Source organism: Capricornis sumatraensis, chromosome 20, assembly GCF_032405125.1.
Source record: "Capricornis sumatraensis isolate serow.1 chromosome 20, serow.2, whole genome shotgun sequence".
Classification (NCBI taxonomy): Eukaryota; Metazoa; Chordata; class Mammalia; order Artiodactyla; family Bovidae; genus Capricornis; species Capricornis sumatraensis.
In genome coordinates this window covers 55,643,773-55,669,678 of record NC_091088.1, presented here as the reverse complement: position 1 = coordinate 55,669,678, position 25,906 = coordinate 55,643,773, and the positions used below count along the sequence as shown (strand labels likewise).

Sequence of the window (25,906 nt, the reverse complement as noted above, 5' to 3'; positions counted from 1 at the left end):
GTCAGAGAAGAAAGAAGATGCTATGCTCCTGGCTTTGAAGACTGAGGAAGGGGCCATGAACCAAGAGACGCAGCATCTAGAAACTGAAGATGTGTAAGATAATAAGAATAAATAAAAAAGCTGTAAGATGATACAGCTAAATAAATAAATAAGCTGTAAGATAATACGTTTGTGTTATTTGAAGGCACTGAGTTTGTGATTGTTTTTTATATCAGCCATAGGAAACTGATATATCATGTGACTTTCCATCTGGGGTCATCCCAGTCTATATTAGTTTGCTAAGTCCGCTGTAACAAGGACCATGGAGTCATCAGAGTTGATTCCTTCCAAGAGCCATGGGAGAGAATCTATTCTAGGCCTCTCCCCTTGTGTCTGGTGGTTTGCTGGCCATCTTTGATGTTCTGTGACTTCTAGAAGCATCATCCTGATCTCTGCCTTCCATCTTCCCATGGCATTCTCCCTGGGATGTGTCTGTGTCCTGAACTACCCCTTTCATAAAGACACCAGTCAAACCAGATTGGGGCCCACACTAAGGACCTCTTTTTAACTTGTTTACATTTGCAATGAATGAATGCATCTTCAAATAAGGTCACATTCTGAGGTACTGGGGGTTAAGGCTTCAATTCAGTTCAGTTTAATCGCTCAGTCATGTCCGACTCTTTGCGACTCCATGGATTGCAGCACACCAAGTCTCCCTGTCTATCATCAGCTCCCATTTACTCAAACTCATGTCCATTGAGTCGGACTTCAATGTATCAATTGTGGGGGTGACACAATTAAACCCCAGAAAATTGTTATTCATGTCACAATATTCTTCTGGGCCCCTGCCATGACCCAAACGCCCAACTGGGCACTGGAAACACCAGACACATTCAATCTGTGCCCTACAGGGACGGGGGAGTTACACATTGCAAACTCTTCAGCTTCCTGACCTTTGTTTCCTGTTGGTCTTATGGTGCATTTCAACACAGGGGTGAAACATGCACTTTCCTGACCTTGGAGAGGTGCCACCGTGGACTTTCCTGACCCCAGGTCATGGTTCCTAGTGTGCTGTGTGACCTGTGTGATTCATTGAGTAGCCACATTCCTCATGTAGTGCATACAAACAATTTTAGAACGCCGCATTTTAGGAATGTCACTCACTCATAAAATGGAACGCATGTGAGTCAGTTCTAATGAGATGGATGAACTTAGAGCCTATTACACAGAGTGAAGTAAGTCAGGCACAGAAAGACCAGCGTCGCATACTGACGCATATATACGGAGTCTAGAAAGAGGGCACTGATGAACCTGTTTCTAGGGCAGCAGTGGTGATGCAGACATAGAAATGGACCTGGGGACGTGGGGGTGGGAAGGGGAAGGTGAGGGTGGGGTGAATGGAGAGAGTAGCAAGGAAGAATACACACTACCACATGCAAAATAGACAGCCATTGGGAATTTGCTATATGGCTCAGGGAACCCAAACCTGGGCTCTGTAACAACCTAGAGGGGTGAGATGGGGGTGGGAGGTGGGAGGCAGGTTCAAACGGGAAGAGACAGGTATACCTATGGCTGATTCATGTTGATGTATGGCGGAAATCAACACAATACTGTAAAGCAATTATCCTTCCATTAAAAAGAAATAAATTTTAAAAACGATGAGAAAAAAAAAACATTCCCCATTTTATAGATGACAAAATGGAGGCCTAGGGAGGACAGTCACTTCTCAAAGCTAATATGTGCCAGAGACTGTGTTGAAATCCAGGCTAACAGGACTCCAGGGCCTAGATTTGAAGCCTGTAGACCTGAAAGTCTTTAAGTGAGGTCCAGGCAGCCCTAGATTTACAGGCCCCCAGGAACTTGGATGGAAAGCAAAATTGCATGTTTTTCACTAAACTCATTCTGAAATTTAGCCTTTCTCCCAATTATGAAGGCAGACTGCAGTCATGTCAGCAGTAACAGTGGCTTTGTCACCAATGGAAACCAGACATTTTCTTCTCTTTTTGGCCATGTCCTGCAGCATTTGGGATCTTATTTCCCCCACCAGGAATGGAACCCATTCAATCCTGCTGCATTCCTGCTGCAGTCCTAACCACTGGACCATCAGGGAAGTCCCCAGAAACCACAGATATTTTCACGGCACATTTCAATTGCAGCTCTGGAAATATCATTTAGATTTATCACCAGTCTAAGATGATGCCTAGATCCTGTTTTTGAGCACGTTTCTGACAAGAATGCACTATATCACATATTTGGTTTATTTTTGACTTTTAATAAAATTGATTTTTGTGGGGATCTTATGAATTAAATTTTTATCTTGGTAAAGCAAACATAACATGAGGTTTACTATTTTTAAAAGCACAATTGAGTGCATTAAGTACACACACGATGTTGTAAAACCATACCACTGTCTAGTTCCAGAACCTTCTCATCACCCCAAAGGAAAACCCTGTATATATTAGGCAGGCACATCCCATTCTCCCCTCCCCTAGTCTCTGCCAACCACTGAACTGCTTTCTGTGTCCCCAGATCTGCCAGTTCTGGGTATTTCATGTAAATGGAATCATGTGCAATGTGTGACTCCGTGTGATTGACTTCTTCTTTTTCTGGTTTGACATTTATTTATGCTAAAAAAAACTTTATAAAAGTATACAAAGAATATTAGATATCTTAAAAATTGCCTTTTTCTTTTGAACTTTATTTTGTATTGGGGTATAGCCGACTAACCAGGAGGGCATGGCAACCCATTCCAGTATTCTTCCCTGGAGAATCCCCATGGACAGAGGAGCCTGGCGGGCTACTGTCCACGGGGTCGCAAAGAGTCAAACACGACTGAGCGACGAAGTGGAGCACACAGCCGATGGGCAACGATGCTGAGATAATTCCAGGCGGACAGCAGAGGGGCTCAGCCACACCGGATGCTTGGCTTCCTGAAGGGATGTGCCCTTATGCCGCTACAAGCGCTCTTCCGAAGCCATCGTGCACCTTCACGTGCGAATGGGCCAAAGAGGGTTTGGAGCAAACCTCCCAATGTCTCAACTGACTTTAGCAGGAAAACAGGTGTGTAATGGGAATTACATGCTAGGGTCTATCCAAGTTGCTTTTTCTTTTTTAAAAATTATTTCTAATTTTAATTTGGCTGTGCTGGGTCTTAGTGGTGGCATGCAGAATCTTTAGTTTGCAGCATGGGGGATCATCAGTTGTGATATGTGGGATCTTGTTCCCTGACCAGGGATGGAACCTGGGCCCCCTGCATTGGCAGCGCAGAGTCTTAGCCACTGGACCACCAGGGTCTAACACGTATAGTTGTAACACCTGATTGAACTCTCACAACATCTCTGGGGATGGGGTTGGACATTATCCCCGTTTTACAGGTGAGGGAAGAGAGGTACAGAGAGGTTCGAGAACCAGCCAGCATATAGATAGTGCTGGTGGGGCTGGGGTTTGAACTCGGGTCCTCTGGCTCCTGACATGAAGTGCCAACTCATTAGAAAAGACCCTGATTCTGGGAAAGACTGAAGCCAGGAGGAGAAGGGGATGACAGAGGATGAGATGGTTGGATGGCCACCACCGACTCAATGGACATGAGTTTGAGCAAACTCTGGGAGATGTTGAAGGACAGGGAAGCCAGGCGTGCTGCAGTCCCGGGGGTCGTAGAGAGCTGGACAGGACTGAGTGACTAAACAATAGCAACCTCTGACTCTAGGGCCTGAGCGCTTAACGACTGGGCTGAGCTGCATCTTGCAGGGGACCTGCTGGGTGTGAAGTGACCCCTGAGCCGGGCGCCCCCATCTCACCACTGACCCACAGGGTCCTCTGGGCGATGGCTGTGCCCAAAGTGCCCAGTGAAGGCACCCACCTCTCCAGCAGGGCCTCACACTGCCTGGTAGCCTCACAGCGATGACCGTGGGCGTTGGGCCCAGGCGTCCCGTGAACACTGGCCCTGCCAGGCCCTCAGCTGTGGCGACGGGTGTGGGGTGCGCTCCGCAGAAAGAGAGAGGCAATGAAACTTCCCTCAGCAAAGCCGAGGGGTCCCGAGGAGAGGTGAGCCTGCTATCCGCCAACCCAGCCCCTCGGCGATTGAGAGACAATCTGACGCGCCACGGGGTCTAAGTAGTTCTGCTTTATTGCCACAAACTCTTGGTTTATATAGGCAAGCAGGGGGTTTTGCGAGGGACTTTCTATAGTTGCACTAGTGACGTTAAAGGTCAAATCGTCATGTGACATAGTTGTACCAATCACGTTAAAGGTCAAATCGTAATATGCCATAGTTGCACCAATCTCGTTAAAGGTCAAATCGTCACGTGCTTTCATTATAACAGGAGTCTATGGTGATCATGTGCTGTCCACGTGCACGGAAATCAAGAGAGCCAATCAAAAACTGTAACATAGACCACGCCCCTATCTCTTCCACCAGGTACCATCTTAGTTTTCAACGGCAAAACTAACCCATCTTTTTTAAGGTTTCCCATTTAGGGCCCCACAGACAGGGGGTGGCCCAAGAGACCAGCACCCACCTGTCTGTCCATCGTGGTCTCTGGACAGGCAGTTGTCACTGCGGCTGCCCTGGGTCTCATCGCACGGGGTCTCTCCGTGTCTCTGTGTTTTTATGTCTCTGATTCTGAGTGTCACCTTGTTTTACCCTGAGCCTCTCAATCTGCCTCAGGTGGCCCCTGACTTTCCCTTCAGAATCTCACCAGTTCCACCAGCTCCTCACTAGCTCTCCGAGCCCCTCGTGGGTTCCCTCAGCCCAGAGCCCCTCCTTTAGCCCATTGCTAGTCCCTCAGCTCCTCACCAGTTCTCTCAGGACACACGTATGTCCTTCACTGTCCCCTAGTGTGCTTTCATTTAGAGCTTCCCTGGGGGCTCAGTGGTAAAGAACCTGCCTGCCAATGCGGGAGACACGGGCTTGATCCCTTTGCTGGGAAGATCCCCTGGAGAGGGGAATGGAACCCACTCCAGTGTTCTTACCTGGGGAATCCCATGGACAGAGGAGTCCGGAGGGCTAGAGTCTATGGGGTCGCAAAGAGTTGGACATGACTTAGCAACTAAACAGCTACAACCAGTGCCTTCATTTCTCCAATGTTCATGTCTGTCTTTCTGTCCTCCCGTCCCTGGGCTTCTGTGTTTCCCTCATCATGTCTCATTATCTCTCTGCCTGCCTCTTCGCCATGGCTGTCCTCGCACAATCACAGGTATCACCATTTCGACCTTTGTGCCTCTTTCCCTGACAATAAAACTTATCACACTCCCGGGGTGATTATCAAACTTACCATGTACCCAGTGTAGGTGGATGTTGATCAAACAAAATGCGCACGGGTGATAAGACAACCAGGAAGGACAGCCCAGGGCTTGATGCCTGTATACTGCCTGTCACTATGTGAATTTACTGAATGTATCACCATTTTGTTGTTATCTGACCCTCCCTCTAGAATGTTAGCTCTGTGAGAGCGAAGATGCTCACGTTTTGTTCACTGCTGTGTCCCCAGTGCCTAAAACAGGGCCTGGCACACAGTAGGTACCCAATAATTGCTTGTTGAGTGGATGAGTAACTGTGTGCTGTGTCCTTGAGGTCTCACCATAGCCTTGTCTTGGATGCCCCTCAGTCATGTCTCAAGCCTCTCTTTCTGGGTCTGTCTCTCTGCCTTCCTCAGTCTTGGTCCCTGAGTCTCTCTCTGTGGCCACCATGCATCCATAGCACACTTGCTATGGGCCAGGCCCCCTGCACAGTGGGTCTCATTTTCATTCTCATCAATATCCTACAGGGTAGGTACCCACATTTTCCTGATGCACAAACCTGAAGCTCAAAGAGCAGCAGACACTTGCCCGAGAGACTGTGATGCGTCCTCCAAACAGACTGGGAGCTCCTGTCAAGTCCCCTCCCCTCTCGATGAGTTATGGACAGCTCGTGTTAGCAATCTAAGGGCTCTGAGAAGCCCTGTAGGAAAGAAAGCAGCTTGTTTAACCAAGGTTTTCCGTCGCTTACTTACCCAGAGAAGTCTTTCCCTTAGAACGTTCTGCCCTCTTCTGCGTCTCACCCTTTCTGTTTCTTTTCCCTTCTGCTGCTCTCTGTCTGTTCTCTCACTCTGCATCTCTGCCTCTCTCTCTGCAGGCAGCCCAGTCAAACGGTTGGAAGAACAGACTCTGGAGCTAGACTGTCTGGGTTTGACTCCTGAGGCTGCCACAGGATGGCTGTGTGACCTTGGGCAAGATCTTAACCTCTCTGTGATTCACTCCATTAACGGAGTGAAGATCAGGTGATTTCCTCTGTATAAAGCACTTCATGCCTCCCCATCAGTGATTCCTGGGCCTGGAATAAGGACCCAAGTTCAGTGCCAGTTCACACAGCACAGCGGAACCCAGGACCTGGGTTGAGGAAAGTTCATGGTGCCCTCTCTCCAAGGTCAGGAAAGTACAGGTCCCACCTCTTCAAGAGATCAAGGGACACTGGGTTGGAGGAGTCTGACTCAGCTGCTGGGGTCAGAGTTTTGGGTTCTCAAGACGTTTGCCTAACATTGCAAGAAAGAAACTGCCACCCTCCTTCTAAAGAGGAGAGACAGAGGGAGGTGGAAAGCCAGACCCAGGCCATGACAAATGGACACAGACACAATCATGAGCATATTTGGTAAATACAAATTGAGCCTGCCAAAGGCTCAGGGAAATGCTGGAGACAGGCAAGCTCAGTGGGCATTGATCAAACTGCACGCAGTCTCTGTGCTCCTGGAGCTCAGAGTTAAACAGAGACACGGAGACAGAGAGAGATAGCAGGAAAGAGAGGAACATGCACACATATCCTCGAGGGACGGAAAAAACTCCTGCAGCTGTGAAGACAGAGCAGGAGGCAGGGAGGAAACTCAGGGCAATCAGAGATCTGAAGACCCGAGAACTGTCTCTTGCCCTATGGCTTTGTTCCTCCCGCCTCTCCCATCTGTGGCTCTCACAGAAGGGAGGGTGAAGGAAGGCGGGCTGGAGAGAGAAAGGCTGAGTGTCTGCAAGCCCTGTAGTGACAGGGACTGCTGGGATGCAGACACACATACACAGACTCACACACACAGACCCACCCCACCACCACCACCGCGAAAACACAGACACACCTTCAGGTGTGAGACCCCACATAAATACATAGAAGTCCACACACGTGTGGAGACACATGCACAAGCACGCTCACACTCATGTACAGAAACACACACAGGCATGTTCACATAAGTACAAACCCTCTTTCACGTGTAAGAATCACGCAAGCACACACACGCAAGCAGGTATGCACCGAAGTATGTAAACACAAACCCACTAACATAGCTAAAGCAGGGAGACAGTGGGTGCTCTCCATGCCCACAAAAGTAAACCGACTCATGTGGACCTTGTCATTGCTACCGCGGTGTCTCTGCCAGCATCTAGGGAGGGGCTGTAGACGTATCAGGGGAGCAGGTCAGCTGACTGTCAGAGCAGGAAGTGTGTGCTCCTTCTGTTTGAGTTCACACTCCTGGAGGATGCCAGGGAACGGATGATGTTACATAACTGGGTGTGGGGACAAGCTTAGTATAAAAGGCTCAGCCAGAAGCCCAGCAGGTTGGAAGACCGTCAACCTTCGGCCATGGAGCTCAGCGTGCTCCTTCTCTTTGCGCTGCTCACCGGACTCTTGATCCTCCTGGCCAGAGGCCGCCCAAAGGCCCGTGGCCACCTCCCGCCTGGCCCCCGTCCTCTGCCCTTCCTGGGGAACCTACTGCAGATGGACAGAAAAGGCCTGCTCAAATCCTTCCTGAGGGTGAGACTCAGGGGGGCGGGATCTGAGGGTGGCTGCTTGCCTCCGTCCCTGGGGATCATTCACCAGTAGATGTGAGGCACCCTTCCAGGCTCAGGGGTGGGCTGTGGGGAGTTCGGTGAGGAAGGGATGTGGAGCTGAAGTGTGGTGGATGGCGATCGGGCAGTCAGAGGCGTCCCTTGCTCATCTGGAAGGGTGTGGGCACTGTCCCTGGAGAGGGCAGGCGGGCGTGAAGAGGTGTCTGGGTGTGAGCCAGGGGTGTAGAAACCCCTGCTCCTCTGTCCCCTTCTCCCGAGTCCCCGCCTGCCACAGGGAGAGAGGGAGAAAAGGGGTGGTAGTACCCGTCAATAGGTTTCTCCTCTGCCAACAAAAGCTGTCAAAGATTGGTCCCAGCCAGCGCCAGACAAAGAGGAGGAGGGAGGGAGAACAGAATGGGAGGCCAGGTCCAAAGTTCTTACTAATCATAAAGGTTAACGTGCAATGAGTAGCTGACACTGGAGTGTTTACCAGGTCCTGCATCGCTGCTCTCTAGGCACGATTTCATGACTGATGATCTATTTATGTATTAATAATGGGCTTCCCAGGTGGTGCAGTGGTAAAAAATCTGCCTGTCAGTAGGTTCGAATCCTCTGTTGGGAATATCCCTTGGAGTAGGAAATGGCAACCCACTCCAGTAGTCTTGCCTGGAAAATTCCATAGACAGAGGAGCCTGGGGGGCTACAGTCCATGGGGCTGCAAGGAGTCAGACATCACCGAGCAACCGAGCACACCCACCATGTAATCTACACCCGTGAGCCCACTCCCCGACAGGTTAGGCTTAGGGAACACTTGACAGTAACTTCCAGCAGCCCCAGGTGCCTCTGTCCCCTCCTCACAACGGCTGCAGCGACCACACTCCTGAGTCTTGGGCTTGTCACGTGTTTGATTTTTTTTTAGCTCCGCTGGCTCTTTGCTGTGGTGTGCAGACTTCCTCTAGCTGTGGTGTGCCAGCTTCACTCGGAGCGCACGGGCTCTAGAGTGCGCAGGCTCGGAGCTCGAGAGCTCTTTAGCTGCGGCCCTCTGGTTTAGTTCCTCTGTGGCATGTGGATCCCCGACCAGGGACCGAACCCGTGTCCTCTGCATTGGAAAGTGGATTTTTAACCACTGGACCACCCTTTGATGTTAAGGGAGAGTGTTTTATCATAGATGTGGAGGCCCCAAGAACATATTATTTCGTTTTCATTACAAGGGTAAACACCATGGACTTTCATGGAAATACCTGGACTTAGTTTCTTCACTCAGAACTGTGTGGCTGGATTTATTTGTATCATGGACGGAATTCATCAGGTCTTGGTTACAACGCCTTGTGGGCTAGAAGAGATGTGGCCTTCACCTTAGAGAAATAGATAGTGAGGGCAGCCTGGGGAAGGCACTGGTCCGTAGTTACACCCTGGGACTTCACAGAGGGGACGTGCGAGTCCAGCACAGAGGCCTTTTCTTCTCCTTCATAGATGGAAGCTGCCTAACAATTTGTTATTTTATTTATTGTTATCACATGCATACTCAGTCGTGTCTGACTCTTTGTGACCCCATGGACTGTAGCCTGGCAGGCTCCTCTGTCCATGGGATTCTCCAGGCAAGAATACTGGTGTGGGTTGCCATGTTCTACTCCAGGGGATCTTCCCAACCCAGGGATCGAAACCCCTTCTCCTGTGTCTCCTGACAACTTGGGGATCACTAAATCCTTTGGGAGTTTAAGGCACGGTGGATCCCCTCCCCCGCAAATATTCACATACATTTTGCAGAAAGTTTTGCTAGTTTCAGACCCCCTAAATCTCTTCTATAGTCCTTGCAAGTGTTTTCTGTGTGTCCGTGATCCTCTTTGTTTCCTGTCGTGTCATGCGGCGTGTGGGATCTTAATTCCCCAACCAGGGATTGAACTCGTGCCCCCTACAGTGGGAGCTTGAAATTCCAACCACTGGACCACCAGGGAATTCCCCATGATCCTCCATTCCCATTGCGTCTTTGGAGAGACAGAGAGAGGTTGGGAGAGAAAGAGGGAGGGAGGGAAGGAAAGAGAGGTCATAGGTTAGTAGGTGTCATGATTTATATCCAAATCCTTCTGGAGTCAGACAGATGAGCGTTTGTGTTCCAGATTCAACTCTTACTCATTGAATCTTAGCTTCTCTTCAGCAAGATGAGGTCGTGATGATAAGAATGCCTGCCTCATAAGAGAGTTGTGAGGACTAGACAGTGCGTAGAGCTTGGTATACAGTAAGTGCGCATTAATACTCGATCTATTCATTCATTCAATGGTAACTTACTGGGCACCTTCTGTGTGCCCGGAAACATTCTAGGCATTGATGATATGCATTAGACAGGGCACACAGAGAAGGAAATACTAGGTTGGTAAGAACTATGATTAAAATAAAGTGAGGTGATATTTTCAAGAGTGGCGGGAGCTACAAACCAGGGCTCTGTGACCGCAGTGGGATGGGGCAGGAGGGGGGAGGGAGGTTCAAGAGGGAGGGGACATAGGTGGACCTACGACTGATTCATGTTGACATCCGGCAGAAACCAACATAATGGTGTAAAATCACTGTCCTCTAATTAAAAATAAATATATATTTTTTAAAAAGTGACCAGAGTTACTTGAAGCTACTTTAGAATGAGTGGCGAAGGAAAAGCTCTATCTTGCCTTGTTGCTGATCAGTTCAGTTCAGTTTAGTCGCTCAGTCATGTCCAACTCTTTGTGACCCCATGAACTGCAGCACGCCAGGCCTTCCTGTCCATCACCAACTCCTGGAGTTCACTCAGACTCACGTCCATTGAGTCAGTGATGCCATCCAGCCATCTCATCCTCTGTCGTCCCCTTCTTCTCCTGCCCCCAATCTCTCCCAGCATCAGAGTCTTTTCTAGTGAGTTAACTCTTTGCATGAGGTGGCCAAACTACTGGAGTTTCAGCTTCAGCATCATTCCTTCCAAAGAACACCCAGGGCTGATCTCCTTCAGAATGGACTGTTTGGATCTCCTTGCAGTCCAAGGGACTCTCAAGAGTTTTCTCCAACACCACAGTTCAAAAGCATCAATTCTTCGGCGCTCAGCTTTCTTCTCAGTCCAACTCTCACATCCATACATGACCACAGGAAAAACCATAGCCTTGACTAGAAAGATCTTTGTTTGCAAAGTAATGTCTGTGCTTTTGAATATGCTATCTAGGTTGGTCATAACTTTCCTTCGAAGGAGTAAGCGTCTTTTAATTTCATGGCTGCAGTCACCATCTGCAGGGATTTTGGAGCCCCAAAAAATAAAGTCTGACCCTGTTTCCACTGTTTCCCCATCTATTTCCCATGAAGTGATGGGACCAGATGCCATGATCTTCATTTTCTGAATGTTGAGCTTTAAGCCAACTTTTTCACTCTCCAGTTTCACTTTCATCAAGAAGCTTTTTAGTTCCTCTTCACTTTCTGCCATAAGGGTGGTGTCATCTGCATATCTGAGGTTATTGATATTTCTCTCAGCAATCTTGATTCCAGCTTGTGTTTCTTCCAGCCCAGCGTTTCTCATGATGTACTCTGCATAGAAGTTAAATGAGCAGGGTGACAATATACAGCCTTGACGTACTCCTTTTCCTACTTGGAACCAGTCTGTTATTCCAGGTCCAGTTCTAACTGTTGCTTCCTGACCTGCATATAGATTTCTCAAGAGGCAGGTCGGGTCGTCTGGTATTCCCATCTCTTGAAGAATTGTCCACAGTTTATTGTGATCCACACAGTCAAAGGCTTTGGCATAGTCAATAAAGCAGAAATAGATGTTTTTCTGGAACTCTCTTGCTTTTTCGATGATCAGACACCCTGAAAGATGCCTGTGGAAGATATTAATGAGCGACAGGTATCAGCGCCAGAACTCAGAAGCAGGAGCAAGCTCAGCATGTTTGGGGAGCCCCAGGGAGCCTGGATCTGTGCGATCAAAGGACCTGTGTGAGTGGGTGGAGGTGTCAGAGGGGTGATGGGCAACATCACGTAGGCTCTGTCTACCGTGGGGAAACTTCAGGTCTTACTCAGGGGAGTAGGAGTGCTGGGTGGTTTGAAACAGGTTAGGGATATTAATTAATTTACATTTTAATCAGATCGCTCTGGTTTCAAGATAGGGTGGGGTGTGCAGTGAAAGGATTGTGGGTAGCACAGGAAAGGAAGTAAGGAGACCAGCAAGAAAGGTTTGCAGAGATCACTGTGAGAGTTTTCAATAAACTTAACCATTTTATAATTTTAAGTCAACTTTTAAAATCAGTTTTTGAAATTGCAGTATCGTTGATTTACCAAGTTTTGCTGATTTCTGCTGTACAGCAAAGTGATTCAGTTGTACATATACATGCATTCCTTTTAAAAAATCTTCTTTTCCATTATGGTTTATCTTGGGATATTGAGCATAGTTCCCTGTGCTGTCCAATAGGCCTTCATTGTCTGTCCCTTCCATATGTGAAAGCTTGCATCTGCTCTGCCCAGCCTCCCTCTCCGATCACGCATCCTCCCCCTTGACAACAGCCAGTCTGTTCTCTGTGTCTGCGATTCTGTTTCTGGTTCTTAGATATGTTAACTTGTGTCATATTTGTTTCATTTGTGTCACTTTTATTCCTTCACATTGTGTTACTTAATTTAATTATTATTTCTTTGGCCACGTTGTGCAGCATGCAGAATCTTAGTTCCCTGACTGTGTCATACTTTAGCTTCCACATATAAGTGATATCATATGTTGTTGATCTTTCTTCTTCTGTAAGTCAATTTGTAATTGAAGTTTAACCTTTAGGGTAAAGTACACAAATCCTAAGTGCTCAGTTCAGTGAATTTTCTCAAATGAACATACTGATGGAGTTGACATACAGATACGTAACAACTTGGCTCATGCCCAGATACCCCCCTAAGTCCCCCTTCCAGTCACTGCTGCTGCTGCTAAGTCACTTTAGTCGTGTCCAACTCTGTGTGACCCCATAAGATGGCAGCCCACCAGGCTCCCCCGTCCCTGGGATTCTCCAGGCAAGAACACTGGAGTGGGTTGCCGTTTCCTTCTCCAATGCATGAAAGTGAAAAGAGAAAGTGAAGTCACTCAGTCGTGTCTGACTCTTTGCGACCCCATGGACTGCAGCCTTCCAGGCTCCTCCGCCCTTGGGATTTTCCAGGCAAGAGGACTGGAGTGGGGCGCCATTGCCTTCTCCACTTCCAGTCACTACCCTCCTATTATTCTGACACTATAAGTTCCTGTTATCTGTTTCTGAATTTCAAAAAATACAATTATGACATATGAACTCTTCTGGGTCTAGTTGCTTTCACTCAACATTACATCTGTGAGTTTCATTCTTGTTGTTGGTTGTAGAAGTGGTTTGTTCTTTTTCATGGTTGCATAGTAGTCCACAGTATGAATTCATCACTAGCTGTTTATTCCCTATGTTGCAGAGCATTTATTATAAGGCATCTATGAATCTCCTTGTTTTTTATTTTGCTGAGCACATGTATGCATTTTAGTTGAGTGTGTTTCTGGGAATGAAGTGGCTGAGTTATTCAGTATACCTGCCTCCAGCTTCAATAAATACTGTGGAGCTGTTGCCCCAGTGGCAAGACTTGATCTTATGACTTTTCAAATTTCATGATAACCCCCAGAAGGCCATCACTTTACCTTCATGCCTCCCAAGTGGGTGGGTGGTTCTCTGGGGAAATTGCTAGGAGGCAGATGGGGGTTGAAGGTGGGTCACAAGAAGGATGATTTTTTTTAAAATATTTTATTTGTTTATTTTGCTTGTGCTAGGTCTTAGCTGCTCTTCACTGCAGCATGCAAATACTTAATGGGATCCAGTTCCCTGAGCAGGGATTGAACATGGGCCCCTGCATTGGGAGCTCAGAGTCTTAGCCAGTGGACCACCAGGGAAGTTCCAAGAAGGATGATTCTTTAGTTGAGATGCCAGGGAGATCTCACCAGACTCAACTAATATCACCTGGGCTTGGGTGAAATTATTAATAGGAATATTTAACCATCGGTGATTCTTGGGGGGCTTTCCAGGTGGTGCTAGTGGTAAAGAACCCACCTGTCAATGCAGGAGATGTAAGAGACGTTGGTTCGATCCCTGGGTCAGAAAGATCCCCTGGAGGAGAGCATAGCAACCCACTCCAGTATTCTTGCCTGGAGAATCCTATGGATAGAGGAGTCTGGCGGACTACGGTCCACAGGATCATAAAGAGTTGGACACGACTGAAGTGACTTAGCACACACACAATGCTTAAGACACCAGCCAAGCCAACCAGTGTGGACTGGGCTGGGTCATGGGTTAATCTTTTAACTGCTGGGTTCTGGGAAGCAAAAAGGCAGACTGGGGTGTAAGGTCTTGGGGCAGTGGCTAGTCATCAATCTATATGCAAGTGTCTAGTCACCAATCTATATGCAAGTGTCTAATCACTAATCTATATGCCAGTATCTAGTCACCAATCTATATGCAACTGTCTAGTCACCAATCTATATGCAAGTGTCTAATCACCAATCTATACACAAGTGTCAATCACCAATCTATATGCAAGTGTCTAATCACCAATCTATACGCAAGTGTCTTAGGGCTTCCCTGGTGGCTCAGATGGTAAAGAGTTTGCTTGCAACACAGGAGACCCAGGTTCGATCCCTGGTTTTGGAAGATCCCCTGCAGAAGGACATGGCAACCCACTCCAGTATTCTTGCCTGGAGAATTCCATGGATAGAGAAGTCTGATGGGCTACAGTCTTTGGGGTCACAAAGAGTCAGAAACAACTGAGTGACTCACACACACACACACACACACACACACACACGTGTTTTACTGGTTTAAAAGTGGAGATGGCGACAGAGGTGCATACCGACTAATAGCAACCCTGGCTGTGGGTGTGCTTGGCAGTTCCAACAGAAATATGGGGATGTCTTCACGGTGTACCTGGGGCCAAGGCCAGTGGTCATAATATGCGGGACAGAAGCCATTCGGGAGGCCCTGGTGGACCAGGCCGAGGTCTTCTCTGGCCGAGCGAAGATCGCTGTTGTTGACCCAGTTTTCCAAGAACATGGTAAGGGCCTCAGGGCCACTGGGAAGGGACAGCGGATGGAGGATGGGGATTGGGGAGGGTGAGGCTGGGAAGGGAAGGGAAGGGGTGGAGCGGGACCCAGAGTCTCCTTGAAAATTCCTCTGCAACCCAAGCCTCTCCTAAACCCTAGGTGTTGTCTTTGCCAATGGGGAACGTTGGAAGGCCCTTCGGCGATTCTCTCTGGCCACCATGAGGGACTTCGGGATGGGAAAGCGGAGCGTGGAGGAGCGGATTCAGGAGGAGGCTCAGTGTCTGGTGGAGGAGCTGCGGAAATCCCAGGGTGAGCCCTGGGGCGGGGGGTGGGCAGGAGAGAAACACGGGAAGCTGTGTGAGGACTGTAGCCCAAAGACAGAGGGTATAGGTGGGCAGAGAGAGAGATGTAGAGACAGAGAGGAGACAGAGCTTGGGAGACCGTCAGAGGAGCAGGGACAGAGAGAGGGGCAGAGAGCCGGGGCAGAGGTGGAAGGTGAGAAATGCAGGGGCAGGAGAGATACAGAAGTGCGGTGTCAAGAGGAACGCGAAGACGACTCAGACAGCAAATAGCACGTCAACTGCCTGTGTTCAAGCGAACCAGTCCATGGTTTGATTGCATCTGTCAAGGGCCAAAATGTGACTTCAATAAAAAGAAAGTAAAGAGAGAAAAAGAGAAAACTACAGACATTTTTTTTTAAAGGACAAATTGTGTTTTCCTTTCTTTAGGTGAACAACTGGCAGTGAGCAAGGGGGCGCAGTCAGGGTTTTCTGCTCTTAGAAATTCAAGCGGGCACTTCCAGTGGTTTTAGGATTCCTCAGAAACGTGTGTCTGAGACATAGAGGTGACAAGATGCTTTCTTAAGAGATTTTGAGACATAAACGGAGAGTCTGGGAGGAAGAGGCGGAGCCACAGGGAGCTATAGAGGTAGAAGGACGGAGGGACTCAGAAGAAAGACAAGAAGAGACAGAGGGATTCAGATGGAGACACAGAGAGGAAGAAAGAGACAGGGATGGAGGGACAGAGGCAAAAAGAGAAGAGACTCAGAGAGGCAGGAAGGAACAACGGCAGAGAGAAACTGAGGCACGAAGATTAGAGAGAGACAGGCTCAGGAAAGGGTGTGCAAGGGAACAAGAGGCGATGGACAGGCGAGCCCCAGGGAGAGAGACTGCACTGAGCTGACACTCCTGGGTGCACAGCCCACCCTCCCTCCAACTGGGGCGAGCTTGGCACATCTAGACATCAACAATCAAGTGCAGAACAGTTCCCAAAAGACCAGAGAACTCTAGAGGTGGACGAAAAAGATGGGGGGTGGGCAGGGCGGACAGTTAAGGGACCAGGAGAACTGAGCTATGTAAATGGCACATGCAATTGATTGAACACCTGCTTTGCACCTTCTTCACAGGACTGAGATGAGAATTTAATAAAATAATATGTGAAGTGCTTAGAATAGGGCCTGGCACAACTTCCAGGCTAGCGAGTGTTGGCTGTTACGATGCCAGTTGTTTTTTCAATTTATTTATTGTGACTGAGTGATAGAGGAGAGTCACACAGAGACAGGTCCCCAGGCATTTGAGTCTGTGCCCTGCGACCCACCCCTTTCCCTCTAGGCGCCCTCCAGGATCCCATCTTCTACTTCCACTCCATCACCGCCAACATCATCTGCTCCATTGTCTTCGGAAAACGCTTTGACTACAGAGATCCTCAGTTCCTGAGGCTGCTGGAGTTGTTATTCCAATCTTTCGTGCTCATCAGCTCCTTGTCCAGCCAGGTCTGAGAGGGCAGAGCTCAGGTGGACATCCAGGCAGGGGAGAGGGGTGATTTGCTTTTGTGAACCGGAAATGCAGCTTCCAGCCAGAAGAAGGGCAAAGACAACAGACAGAGACAGAGAGACAGGGACACAGAGACTGGGGGAAGGGAGAGATGGTGAGACAGGACTGAGAGAGTGAGAGGAAGAAAGGGGAGTGACGGAAGAGGGAGAAACAGAGAGAAGAATCAAAGACACACACATGAGCATGCTCCTCGTTTAAAACAAAATGATAAAGTTTGTCTTTCCCAATCAACCTAGAAATACCCCCATTGTGAAAAGTGAAAGTGCTAGTCCTCAGTCGTGTCTGACTCTTTGTGATCCCATGGACTGTAGCCTGCTAGGCTCCTCTGTCCATGCAGTTCTCCAGGCACGAATGCTGGAAGGGGTTGCCATTTTCTCCTCCAGGGGATCTTCCCGACCCGGGGATCTAACCCAGACCCCGGCATTGTAGGTAGATTCTTTACCTTCTGAGCCACCAGGGAAGCCCCACCCCTATTGTATGTTAAATTAAAAAGTGAAACTTCAGAAAAGTCTGCCTGGCTGTTGTTCTCAGCCAGAGTGCAGGTCGGAGTCACAGGAATGAATATCGAAAATACAAATTCCCATGACGTCCTAGTGGAGAGTCAGGCCTGGAAAATCTGGAAGGAAGTTCAGATGAGTACATGCAGAAGTCCAACATGGGCTTTCAATTTTCTCCTCTCACAGAGAACCACCGGGAGGGGAAAAGTCTGGAAGGAAATCTGCCAAAGAGTTAACCATGTTATCTCTAGAAGGACAGGTGAAGGAGAAATTCCACAGCATAATTTATATTATCCTGCATTTTTTGCAACTGTTGACAACAAGTTAGATGTTACATTTCTCATTAGGCAAAGCAATAGACATATGCTCCCAAATAGTCAGCAGCTTCATTCTGTGTAAGCATCATGTTATCAACGCCTGACACAGCAAGGATGATGCAAGAGGTGGAAAGAGACAGAGAGAGGTTTGAGCAGAACAGATAAACTGGCTGGGGTAGGCAGGGACAGGGCAGAGGGTGGATGAGCAGGAGACCCACGGAGATGAGGAGAGGTGGAAAGGAGAGAGAGAGGTGGGCTGGAGACTAACAAGACACAAGGAGAGGGGCGAGATGCAGAAAGAGAAAAGTGAGGTCTCTTACACAGCGGGGACACACAAGCAGTGAGTGAGGGGCTCTGACACAGAGTAAGGGCCGGAGGGAGACAGAGGCAGGGACAGGGAGACCAAGACACCCCAGAGAGGCAGAGAGAGGCAGGAAAACAGAGATCCCTTGTGAAGGTACTGGGGGCCAGGAGGGCTGTCACTCTCTGTGACCAGCTAGCTCAACCCCAGAAGAGCCTCACAGCCCCTTCTCTCCTGCAGCTGTTCGAGCTCTACTCCAGCTTCTTGAAGTACTTTCCTGGCTCACACAGGCAAATCTACAAAAACCTGCAGGAAGTCAACGTCTTCATTGACCGCAGTGTGGAGAAGCACCGTGAGACCCTCGACCCCAGTGCCCCCCGGGATTTCATTGACTGCTACCTGCTCCGCATGGAAAAAGTGGGGTTTGGGAGAGGCAATGGGGGTGGAAGGGAGGAGAACAAAAGATGCGGAGTGAGAAGGGACGGGAAAGGAGTGGAGCAGCGGCGGGAGGGAGAGGGGAGGGGAGAATCGTAAGGGAGCAGAGGGAGAGAGGACAGAGTGGGGAGATGGCAGGGAGGAGACAGAGGCGTGGAAATACAGGACAAGGGGGAAAACTGCAGCAGCTGGTGAGAAGAGTCGCAGAGGCAGAAAGAGACGGAGAGGAAGGGGGACAAACACGCCAAAGAGATGCGAGATGATTGAAACAGAGCAAGACAGAGCGAAGAGACATTGAGACGGAGACTGAGAGACGGTGGACACACAGAGCATAGAGGAAAGGGGAAAGGGCCAGACGGTGTGAGACCCAGAACCAGGTGGAGGGGCCGGAGAGAAGAGGTGAGGGCAGCAGGCCCCGCCTCCCCTGATGGGCACCCCACCCACCCGGCTGCAGGACAAGTCCGACCCCCGCAGCCAGTTCAATCATCGGAACCTCATCATGTCTACTCTGTCGCTGTTCTTTGCCGGCACGGAGACGACCAGCACCACGCTTCGCTATGGGTTCCTGCTCATGCTCAAATACCCCCACATTGCAGGTGGGCAAGCTGGGGACAGACGCTGCGGAGGGGTTCTGAGCCCTTTGCAGGTACAGAAATGGGGCTAGAGGTCTTTGGTGAATGAGAGAGGCAGCATTCCCCTCTTATACCAGGAGCCCTGAAGGTTGTTTCTGTTTTTCTTCTTCACTTGACCCCTGACCAGGGATGGAATTTGCACCCCAAGCTGTGGCAGTGTGCAGTCTTAACCACTGGACCACCAGGGAAGTTCCCCGAGCAGTGCAGGTCTTGAATGATCTACTCAACTAAGCCAGCTATGTTGGTGGGTGGATGAATGAAGAATCTGTCAATCTGGGGAGTTCCCTGGAGCTCCAGTGGTTAGGACTCAGTGCTTTCACTACCATGGCCCTGGGTTCAATCCGTGGTCAGGAAACTAAGATTTGGCAAGTAGCACAGTGTAGCAGAAAAAAAAAAAATCTGTCCATCTGTTTCCCCACTATTTCTCCTATCACTTAAAGATCGACCCATCATTTATCCATCTGTCCTTTCAACTCATCAATCAACCCGTGCACTCAGATTCTTTCATCTATGACTCATCTAGGATATATATATCCATGCTTTATTTGGACAGACTGGCTCATCTATTGATCATTTGAAACAGCGATTCGTTGAACGAACTGTTTGTCACTGAGTCGTCTGTTCCTTCCTTCCTTCATGCGTCCATCTGTTTTTCTAAAATTGGTTACAGTCCTTAATCCTTCCATCGCTTGTTTTTCACTCCATCCTCATCCATCTGTCTTTTCATTTATTTGTTTAATAATTCACTCATTTATTCACCTTGATTCATACGTCTGTCGTTCAGTCCCTCCTACCACCCACTCATTCCTCTCTCACCTGTCCCTTTAAATGTACTTGTTCACATGTTCTTCCATGAATTTAGCCACCCAGCCATTCACACGAGTCATTGGTTCATCAAGTTCATTTATTTGTCTGTGGATCATTTAGTGATAAATTAACCTTTGATAAGTTAATAATGCATCCACTCATTAGCGTTCTCCCATTTACCAGTCTTTCCACTCATGAATTGATCTACCGATCGATCTACGATTGATGTACTCATGTATTTACCCAGCTGTTTATGGGTTAATCCACTGTATTTCACAGCTATATTCCTGAGGACCTAGCACAGTGCCTGTCTATAATATACACGCAATAAATATTAGCTCACTTTCTACTCATCTTAGAGGAGGAACTTTGATAGGTTCATAGCCTTGAGTTCTTAGTCTGAAATTCTGAGCAAAACTGGGGTGCACATGTGTGTGTGTGTTTGCTTGTGTATGTTGGGAGAGGATCCATAACATTCATTAGATACCAGCGGATGAGAACTCAGTTTTCCTACTTCACCTCCTGCCACAAGCTTGTTACTCAGAGGGGTGTCAATGATCTAACCATTTCCTATAGGTTTTCTGGGCTCATTGGCCTGGAAATGAACGGACCAAGGTTCATAGAACATTGAACTGTGTTCCAGCATAGAAACATAAATGAGGTTCCCTGGTCCCATTCTTCTGTGCAGAGAGAGTCCACAAGGAGATTGACCGGGTGATTGGCTCAGATCGCCCTCCAACCCTGGATGACAGAGCCCAAATGCCATACACGGACGCAGTCATCCATGAGATTCAGAGATTTGCGGACCTCATCCCCATTGGTGTGCCCCACATGGTCACTAAAGACACTCATTTCCGAGGGTACATCCTCCCCAAGGTACAGCACCTCACTGGGCTCCCATCTCTCCCTTGTGTGGGTCTCCTGGGTTCTCTCTCATCTGCCAACCTTGACCTCTTTTTGGTTTTATCACTCACCCTTGGTTCATTATATGTAGGGGTGGGTTGGGGGAGGAAATGGCAATATTTTTCAACCTTGTGACCCTCCCTCAGGGCACAGAAGTCTATCCCATCCTGAGCTCTGCTCTCCATGACTCGCGTTACTTTGAGAAACCAGATGACTTCAACCCTGACCGCTTTCTGGATGCCAATGGGGCAGTGAAGAAAAATGATGCTTTTATGCCCTTCTCCATAGGTAAGCTGGGCCTGCATTCCAGAGTGCAGGTGCTGTGACCTCTTGAAGACAATCAAAGAGAGGTCTTTGTTCATTGAGCAGTTTATTTGTGCCAGTTGCTTTACCTGTATTAACTCATCTCATCTTCACGCCAATGCTAGAGGGGGCTTGAGAACTAAGATCATGTCCCAAAGGCACAGCTCTGTAAGGGGCACAATTATACCTCTCTACACACAGGTATCAAATCTGGTGAGCACCACCATGAGCCAAACATTTTATCAGAGGTTGAAGATAACGCATCAGACAAGTCAGGAAGAGACACAGTTCCTGCCCCAGGAAGTTTACAGCCCAACAAGGGAGATAAGCATGGGTCATATGGTTACAGAAAAATCTATAATTAAGTGAATAAATGTTTCCATGGGCTTAGAACTCCTTGACTAAAGTAAGTGCTCAGAGGCCCACTCTTATTCATGTAATGAATCATAATTATGACAACTCCTCTAATGGGGGCTTTGGGAACATCAAATAGGAAATACTGACTACTCCTGGCGGGTCGGTGAGGAAAAGCTTACCCTAAACAGTGTCTTCTAAGCTATGACATCATGGGGGAGTATCAACCAGCCACTGGAAGGCATGTTCTCTCAGAGGGAGAGGCAAGAGCAGAGCCTGAAGGTGGAGCTGGCATGGCTCATCTGAGAAAGAACTCAGGAAGACTGGGATGTGGGTTACAGAAGAGAAGGGCAAAGAAGATAAGTGAAGAGAAACTAAAGAGCCACTTGATGAGGGTGAAAGAACATTCAGAACATGAAGATCATGGCATCCAGTTCCATCACTTCATGGCAAAATGATGGGGAGAAAGTGGAAACTGGTAGATTTCATTTTCTTGGGCTCCAAAATCACTGCAGATGATGATTGCAGCCAGGAAATTAAACGATGCTTGCTCCTTGGAAGAAGCCATGACAAACCTAGATGGTGTATTAAAAAGCAGAGACATCACTCTGCCAACAACGATCCATATAGTCAAAGCTATGGCTTTTCATTAGTCATGTATGGATTTGAAAGATGGACCATAAAGAAGGCTGAACACTGAAGAATTGATGCTTTTGAATTCTGGTGCTAGAGAAGACTCTTGAGAGTCCCTTGGACTGCAAGTAGATCAAACCAGTCAATCCTAAAGGAAATCAACCCTGAATATTCATTGGAAGGGCTGATGCTGAAGCTGAAGCTCCAATACTTTGGCCACCTGATGAGAAGAACTGACTCATCTGAAAAGACCCTGATGTTGGGAAAGACTGAGGGCAGGAGAAGAGGGTGACAGAGGATGAGATGGTTGGATAGTATCACTGACTCAATGGACATGAGTTTGAGCAAACTCTCGGTGATGGTAAAGGATAGGGAAGCCTGGCGTGCTGCAGTCCATAGGGTTGCAAAGAGTTGGACACGACTTAGCAACTGAACAACAAGGGTGAAGAGCTCAGCTGGGTGGGGCCTTGAAAACTGGGAGAAGTCTGAATTTGTTCTGCTGGAACTAGGGAGCCAGGGAGGGTCTTGACCTGCTTTGATTTCACTCTCTCCCTCTTCTCTACTCTTTGATCCCAGCCAGAGGAAACCCCAAGGCCCAGGTTCTCCTCCTTGGGGAGGAGGATGGACCCCAGCAACAAGTCCCTAGTTTTGAATTGCGCCGGTGACTCCAGTGACACGGGGCCTCTAGCTCTGCCCAGTGCCATGGTGTCCTCTCTCGTTTCTTTCTAAGTCTTTGGCTGCGCTGGGTGTGGTGTTGCAGGGGCTCTAGAGCATGTGGGCTCAGTAGTCGCTGTGCAGCCTCGGTTGCGGTATGTGGGAATTATTAATAGTTCCCCGGCCAGGGATCAAACTAGTTACCCTGCATTGGGAGCTTGCAGTCTTATCCACTGGACCAGCAGAGGTTTCCCCTCCCTCCTTAGTTCTTCTTCAGTGAGACCCAGGGCACCTGTGGGGTCTGGGTGGTGGGTGAGGGTTTCTCCATTAAACAGTCTTGTCCTAAATTTGAAGAGAGGCAGAGATGTGGCAAACAAAAGCAGAGACAGACAGACAGATGAGGATAGAGTGAGTGAGAAACAGAGAGAGACGGGGAAAGACAGGATAGAGAGCGGTAGAGAGAGACTTAGAGTGAATATGAGATAATAGCGGGAGGTGGAGAAAGAAGAGGCTGAGAAAGAGTAAGAGAGGAAAAGGGAGAGAGACTTAAGCAGCGAGGAAGACACGCTGGAGGAGAGAAAAGCAGAGACTGTGCAGGGAGAATGGAAAACGCAAGAGCACAGCAGGGAGGATCAGACTCGAACAGAGAAAGGGAGTTACGTAAGATTCAAGAAGGCAGAGCAGGGAAGAGACAGAGAGAAGTACAGTGCCTGGCAGAAGGTGTAGACCTAGGAAAAGGCTGAGGCAGACGGCCGTGGGCAGAGAGAAAGAGCCAGAGAGTGTCCAGCTGCAGAGCCCGGGGGACGGGAAGGACCGGGTTGGAGGGAGCAGGAGTCAGACTGTTCTTGGAAGAGCCCGGTTGCAGAAGCAGTTACAGAAGAATCAGCTGGGCACGCCACTCTGAGTATTGCTATGCTCCTGTGTCCTAACTTCTAACTGAGCCTAGAAGGTGTAGACCCTTCTCCAGTTACCTCCAATGGGCATAAAGTCTAACCACTTGGAAGACTTGAGGGGGAATTCCTTGGCCATCCAGGGGTTGACTCTGGGCTTCCCCAGCAGGGACTAAAGGTTCAAGCATTGGTCAGGGAACTGAGGTTCCCAAAGGCTGCTCGGTGCAGCCAAAAAAATTAAATTAAATTAATTTTTTTTAAAAAAGAGAGAGGCTGTCAGGTCTCAGCCTTTCTTCTGGCTCCTTCCATTCTCACTTCCCTCCAAGTTCATGGTTTAGAACTGTGGTGGGGGGATCCATATGCCTCCGAGAATCTCATGGAAGCTGTCCACTCACATCGCATGACCATCAATCCTGCACACAATGTTACGTACGGTTTTGTTTTGTTTTGTTTTTTAGAACTCCTGGAGCCCATGGCTCCCAGGCTGAGATAAGAAGAAAACACAGAGACATGTAAATACACACAGGGCCGGACACACACCTGGCACACAAACCCCCACTACACACACCCAGAAACCAACACAGGTACACACTACATTTGCCTTCAGTAACAGGCCATCCTAAAGGAGACCAGTCCTGAATATTCATTGGAAGGATGGATGCTGAAGCTGAAGCTCTAATACTTTGGCCACCTGATGAGAAGAACTGACTCATATGAAAAGACCCTGATGCTGGGGAAGATTGAAGGTGGGAGGAGAAGGGGACGACAGAGGATGAGATGGTTGGATTGCATCACCGACTCAACAGACATGAGTTTGAGTAAACTCTGGGAGTTGGTGATGGACATGGAGGCCTGGCGTGCTGCAGTCCATGGGGTTGCAAAGAGCTGGACATGACTGAGCGACTGAACTGAACTGAACTGGTCAGGTCTTCTAAAAGTTTTAGAAAACACTAACTTCTTTATCTTCAAAAGAGCCCTACTAGATAGGTACCATTCTTCCCATATTAGGTATGACAGACATGAAAATATTAAGTCAGAAATATGCACCAGTCTGTATGTGCAGGCAGATGAACACACACACACACACACACACACACACACACACACACACACACACACAGAGTCAGGCATCCTTGCATTCTCTGGGGCCACAGAACTCTCTGGAAATTGAACAGAAGCTTACAAACTCTGTCCCAGAAAAATGAGCAAGGTACATTCAGCCTATAATTGGCACTGGCTTTCAGAGAGTTTTGAAATCCTCTAAGAGTCTACTGTGACTACAGGTTAAAGGCTAATCCCACACAACTTTGTTGCAATGAACACAGGTGTCTGGGCTGTGGGGTGTGACAAGGCAAAGTATGTGCATTGCCCCGATGCACACCGTGACCCGAGAGTCTGTGCCTCGTGTCCGCATTGTGAACCTCTGTTCTGTCCTCACAGGGAAGCGTATCTGTCTTGGCGAAGGCATCGCCCGCACCGAATTATTCCTCTTCTTCACCACCATCCTCCAGAACTTCTCCGTGGCCAGCCCCGTGGCCCCTGAGGACATCGACCTTACTCCCCAGGAGAGTGGGGTGGGCAACGTGCCCCCAAACTACCAGATCCAGTTCCTGCCCCGTCAAAGGGGCTGAGGGAAGGCGATCAAGGATGCCAGGGTCATATGTGTCCCCACCTCTGCAGAGAATGGCTCCTGAACTCTCTCCCTGTCTTTCTGCCTCTGGACAGGCTGTGCTGTGAGCCAGCATCCCTCCCCTCCATCGATGCCACCTCCATGGGAAAGTCCCATCTGCGTCTCACCTCCTTCTGTCCTTCTGCAGCTCTTCTAAACTCAAGGAGGTGTTTTCCTTTCACCTATTAATAGAATTCCACAAGTGATGTATACATATATATATATATATATTTGGCTAAATAAATGAGGCAAAGAATGAAAATTTGCCTCAGTATCTCTCGGCATTTCTGCCTCTGCACCAGAGCTTACAAAAGTGACTATTCCCCTCTTGAGAATAACCACAGCCTCCCTTTCTCCACATCTTAGGCTCCATGATCTGTGCATCCATGAGCTCACTTGAGTCCTTCCAGTAGCCCTATGCAGTGAGTACAATGATCATGCCCATTGTACAGATGAGTAAACAGAGGCCATGCAATGGCCAGCATGGTCTGAGGTGACCTGGCTAGTGAGTGGAGAAGCGAGATTCACACTCTGGGTCCCTGGCTCTTGAACCTAAACTCTTCACACAGCTCCTTTCTGTCCCCGAGATAGAGTAAAATGAAGATGAAGCTCATGTCTTGTAACTAACCAATCTCAAGTGTATAATGAGGTGGCACTTGGTTCATTCACAATCCTGGCTATCACCATCATCTAGTTTCAAACATTTTCATCACCCAGAGGAAAACCTGGTACCCCTTAGTAGTCATTCCCCATTTTCCCTTGTGCTCAACCCCTGGCAAAACCAAATGCTTGCTGTCTCCATGAATTTGCTATTCTGCACATTTCATATAAACGGATCATACAATGTGTGTTCCTTCGTGTCTGGATTCTTTCACTTAGTGTGGTGTTTTTGAGGTA

The 25,906-nt window shown here is 48.5% G+C and overlaps 1 protein-coding gene across 1 annotated transcript; it reads left to right on the top strand.

The window, feature by feature from the left end:
• The first annotated feature begins 7,520 nt into the window (after positions 1-7,520).
• On the top strand, positions 7,521-25,828 carry LOC138095830 (cytochrome P450 2B11-like). The gene is made up of 9 exons (XM_068991743.1): positions 7,521-7,744; positions 14,631-14,793; positions 14,942-15,091; positions 16,393-16,553; positions 17,970-18,146; positions 18,619-18,760; positions 20,292-20,479; positions 20,653-20,794; positions 24,781-25,828. The coding sequence occupies exons 1-9, from the start codon at positions 7,574-7,576 to the stop codon at positions 24,969-24,971; spliced, it is 1,485 nt and encodes a 494-aa protein (XP_068847844.1). The 5' UTR covers positions 7,521-7,573; the 3' UTR covers positions 24,972-25,828.
• Positions 25,829-25,906: the final 78 nt, after the last annotated feature.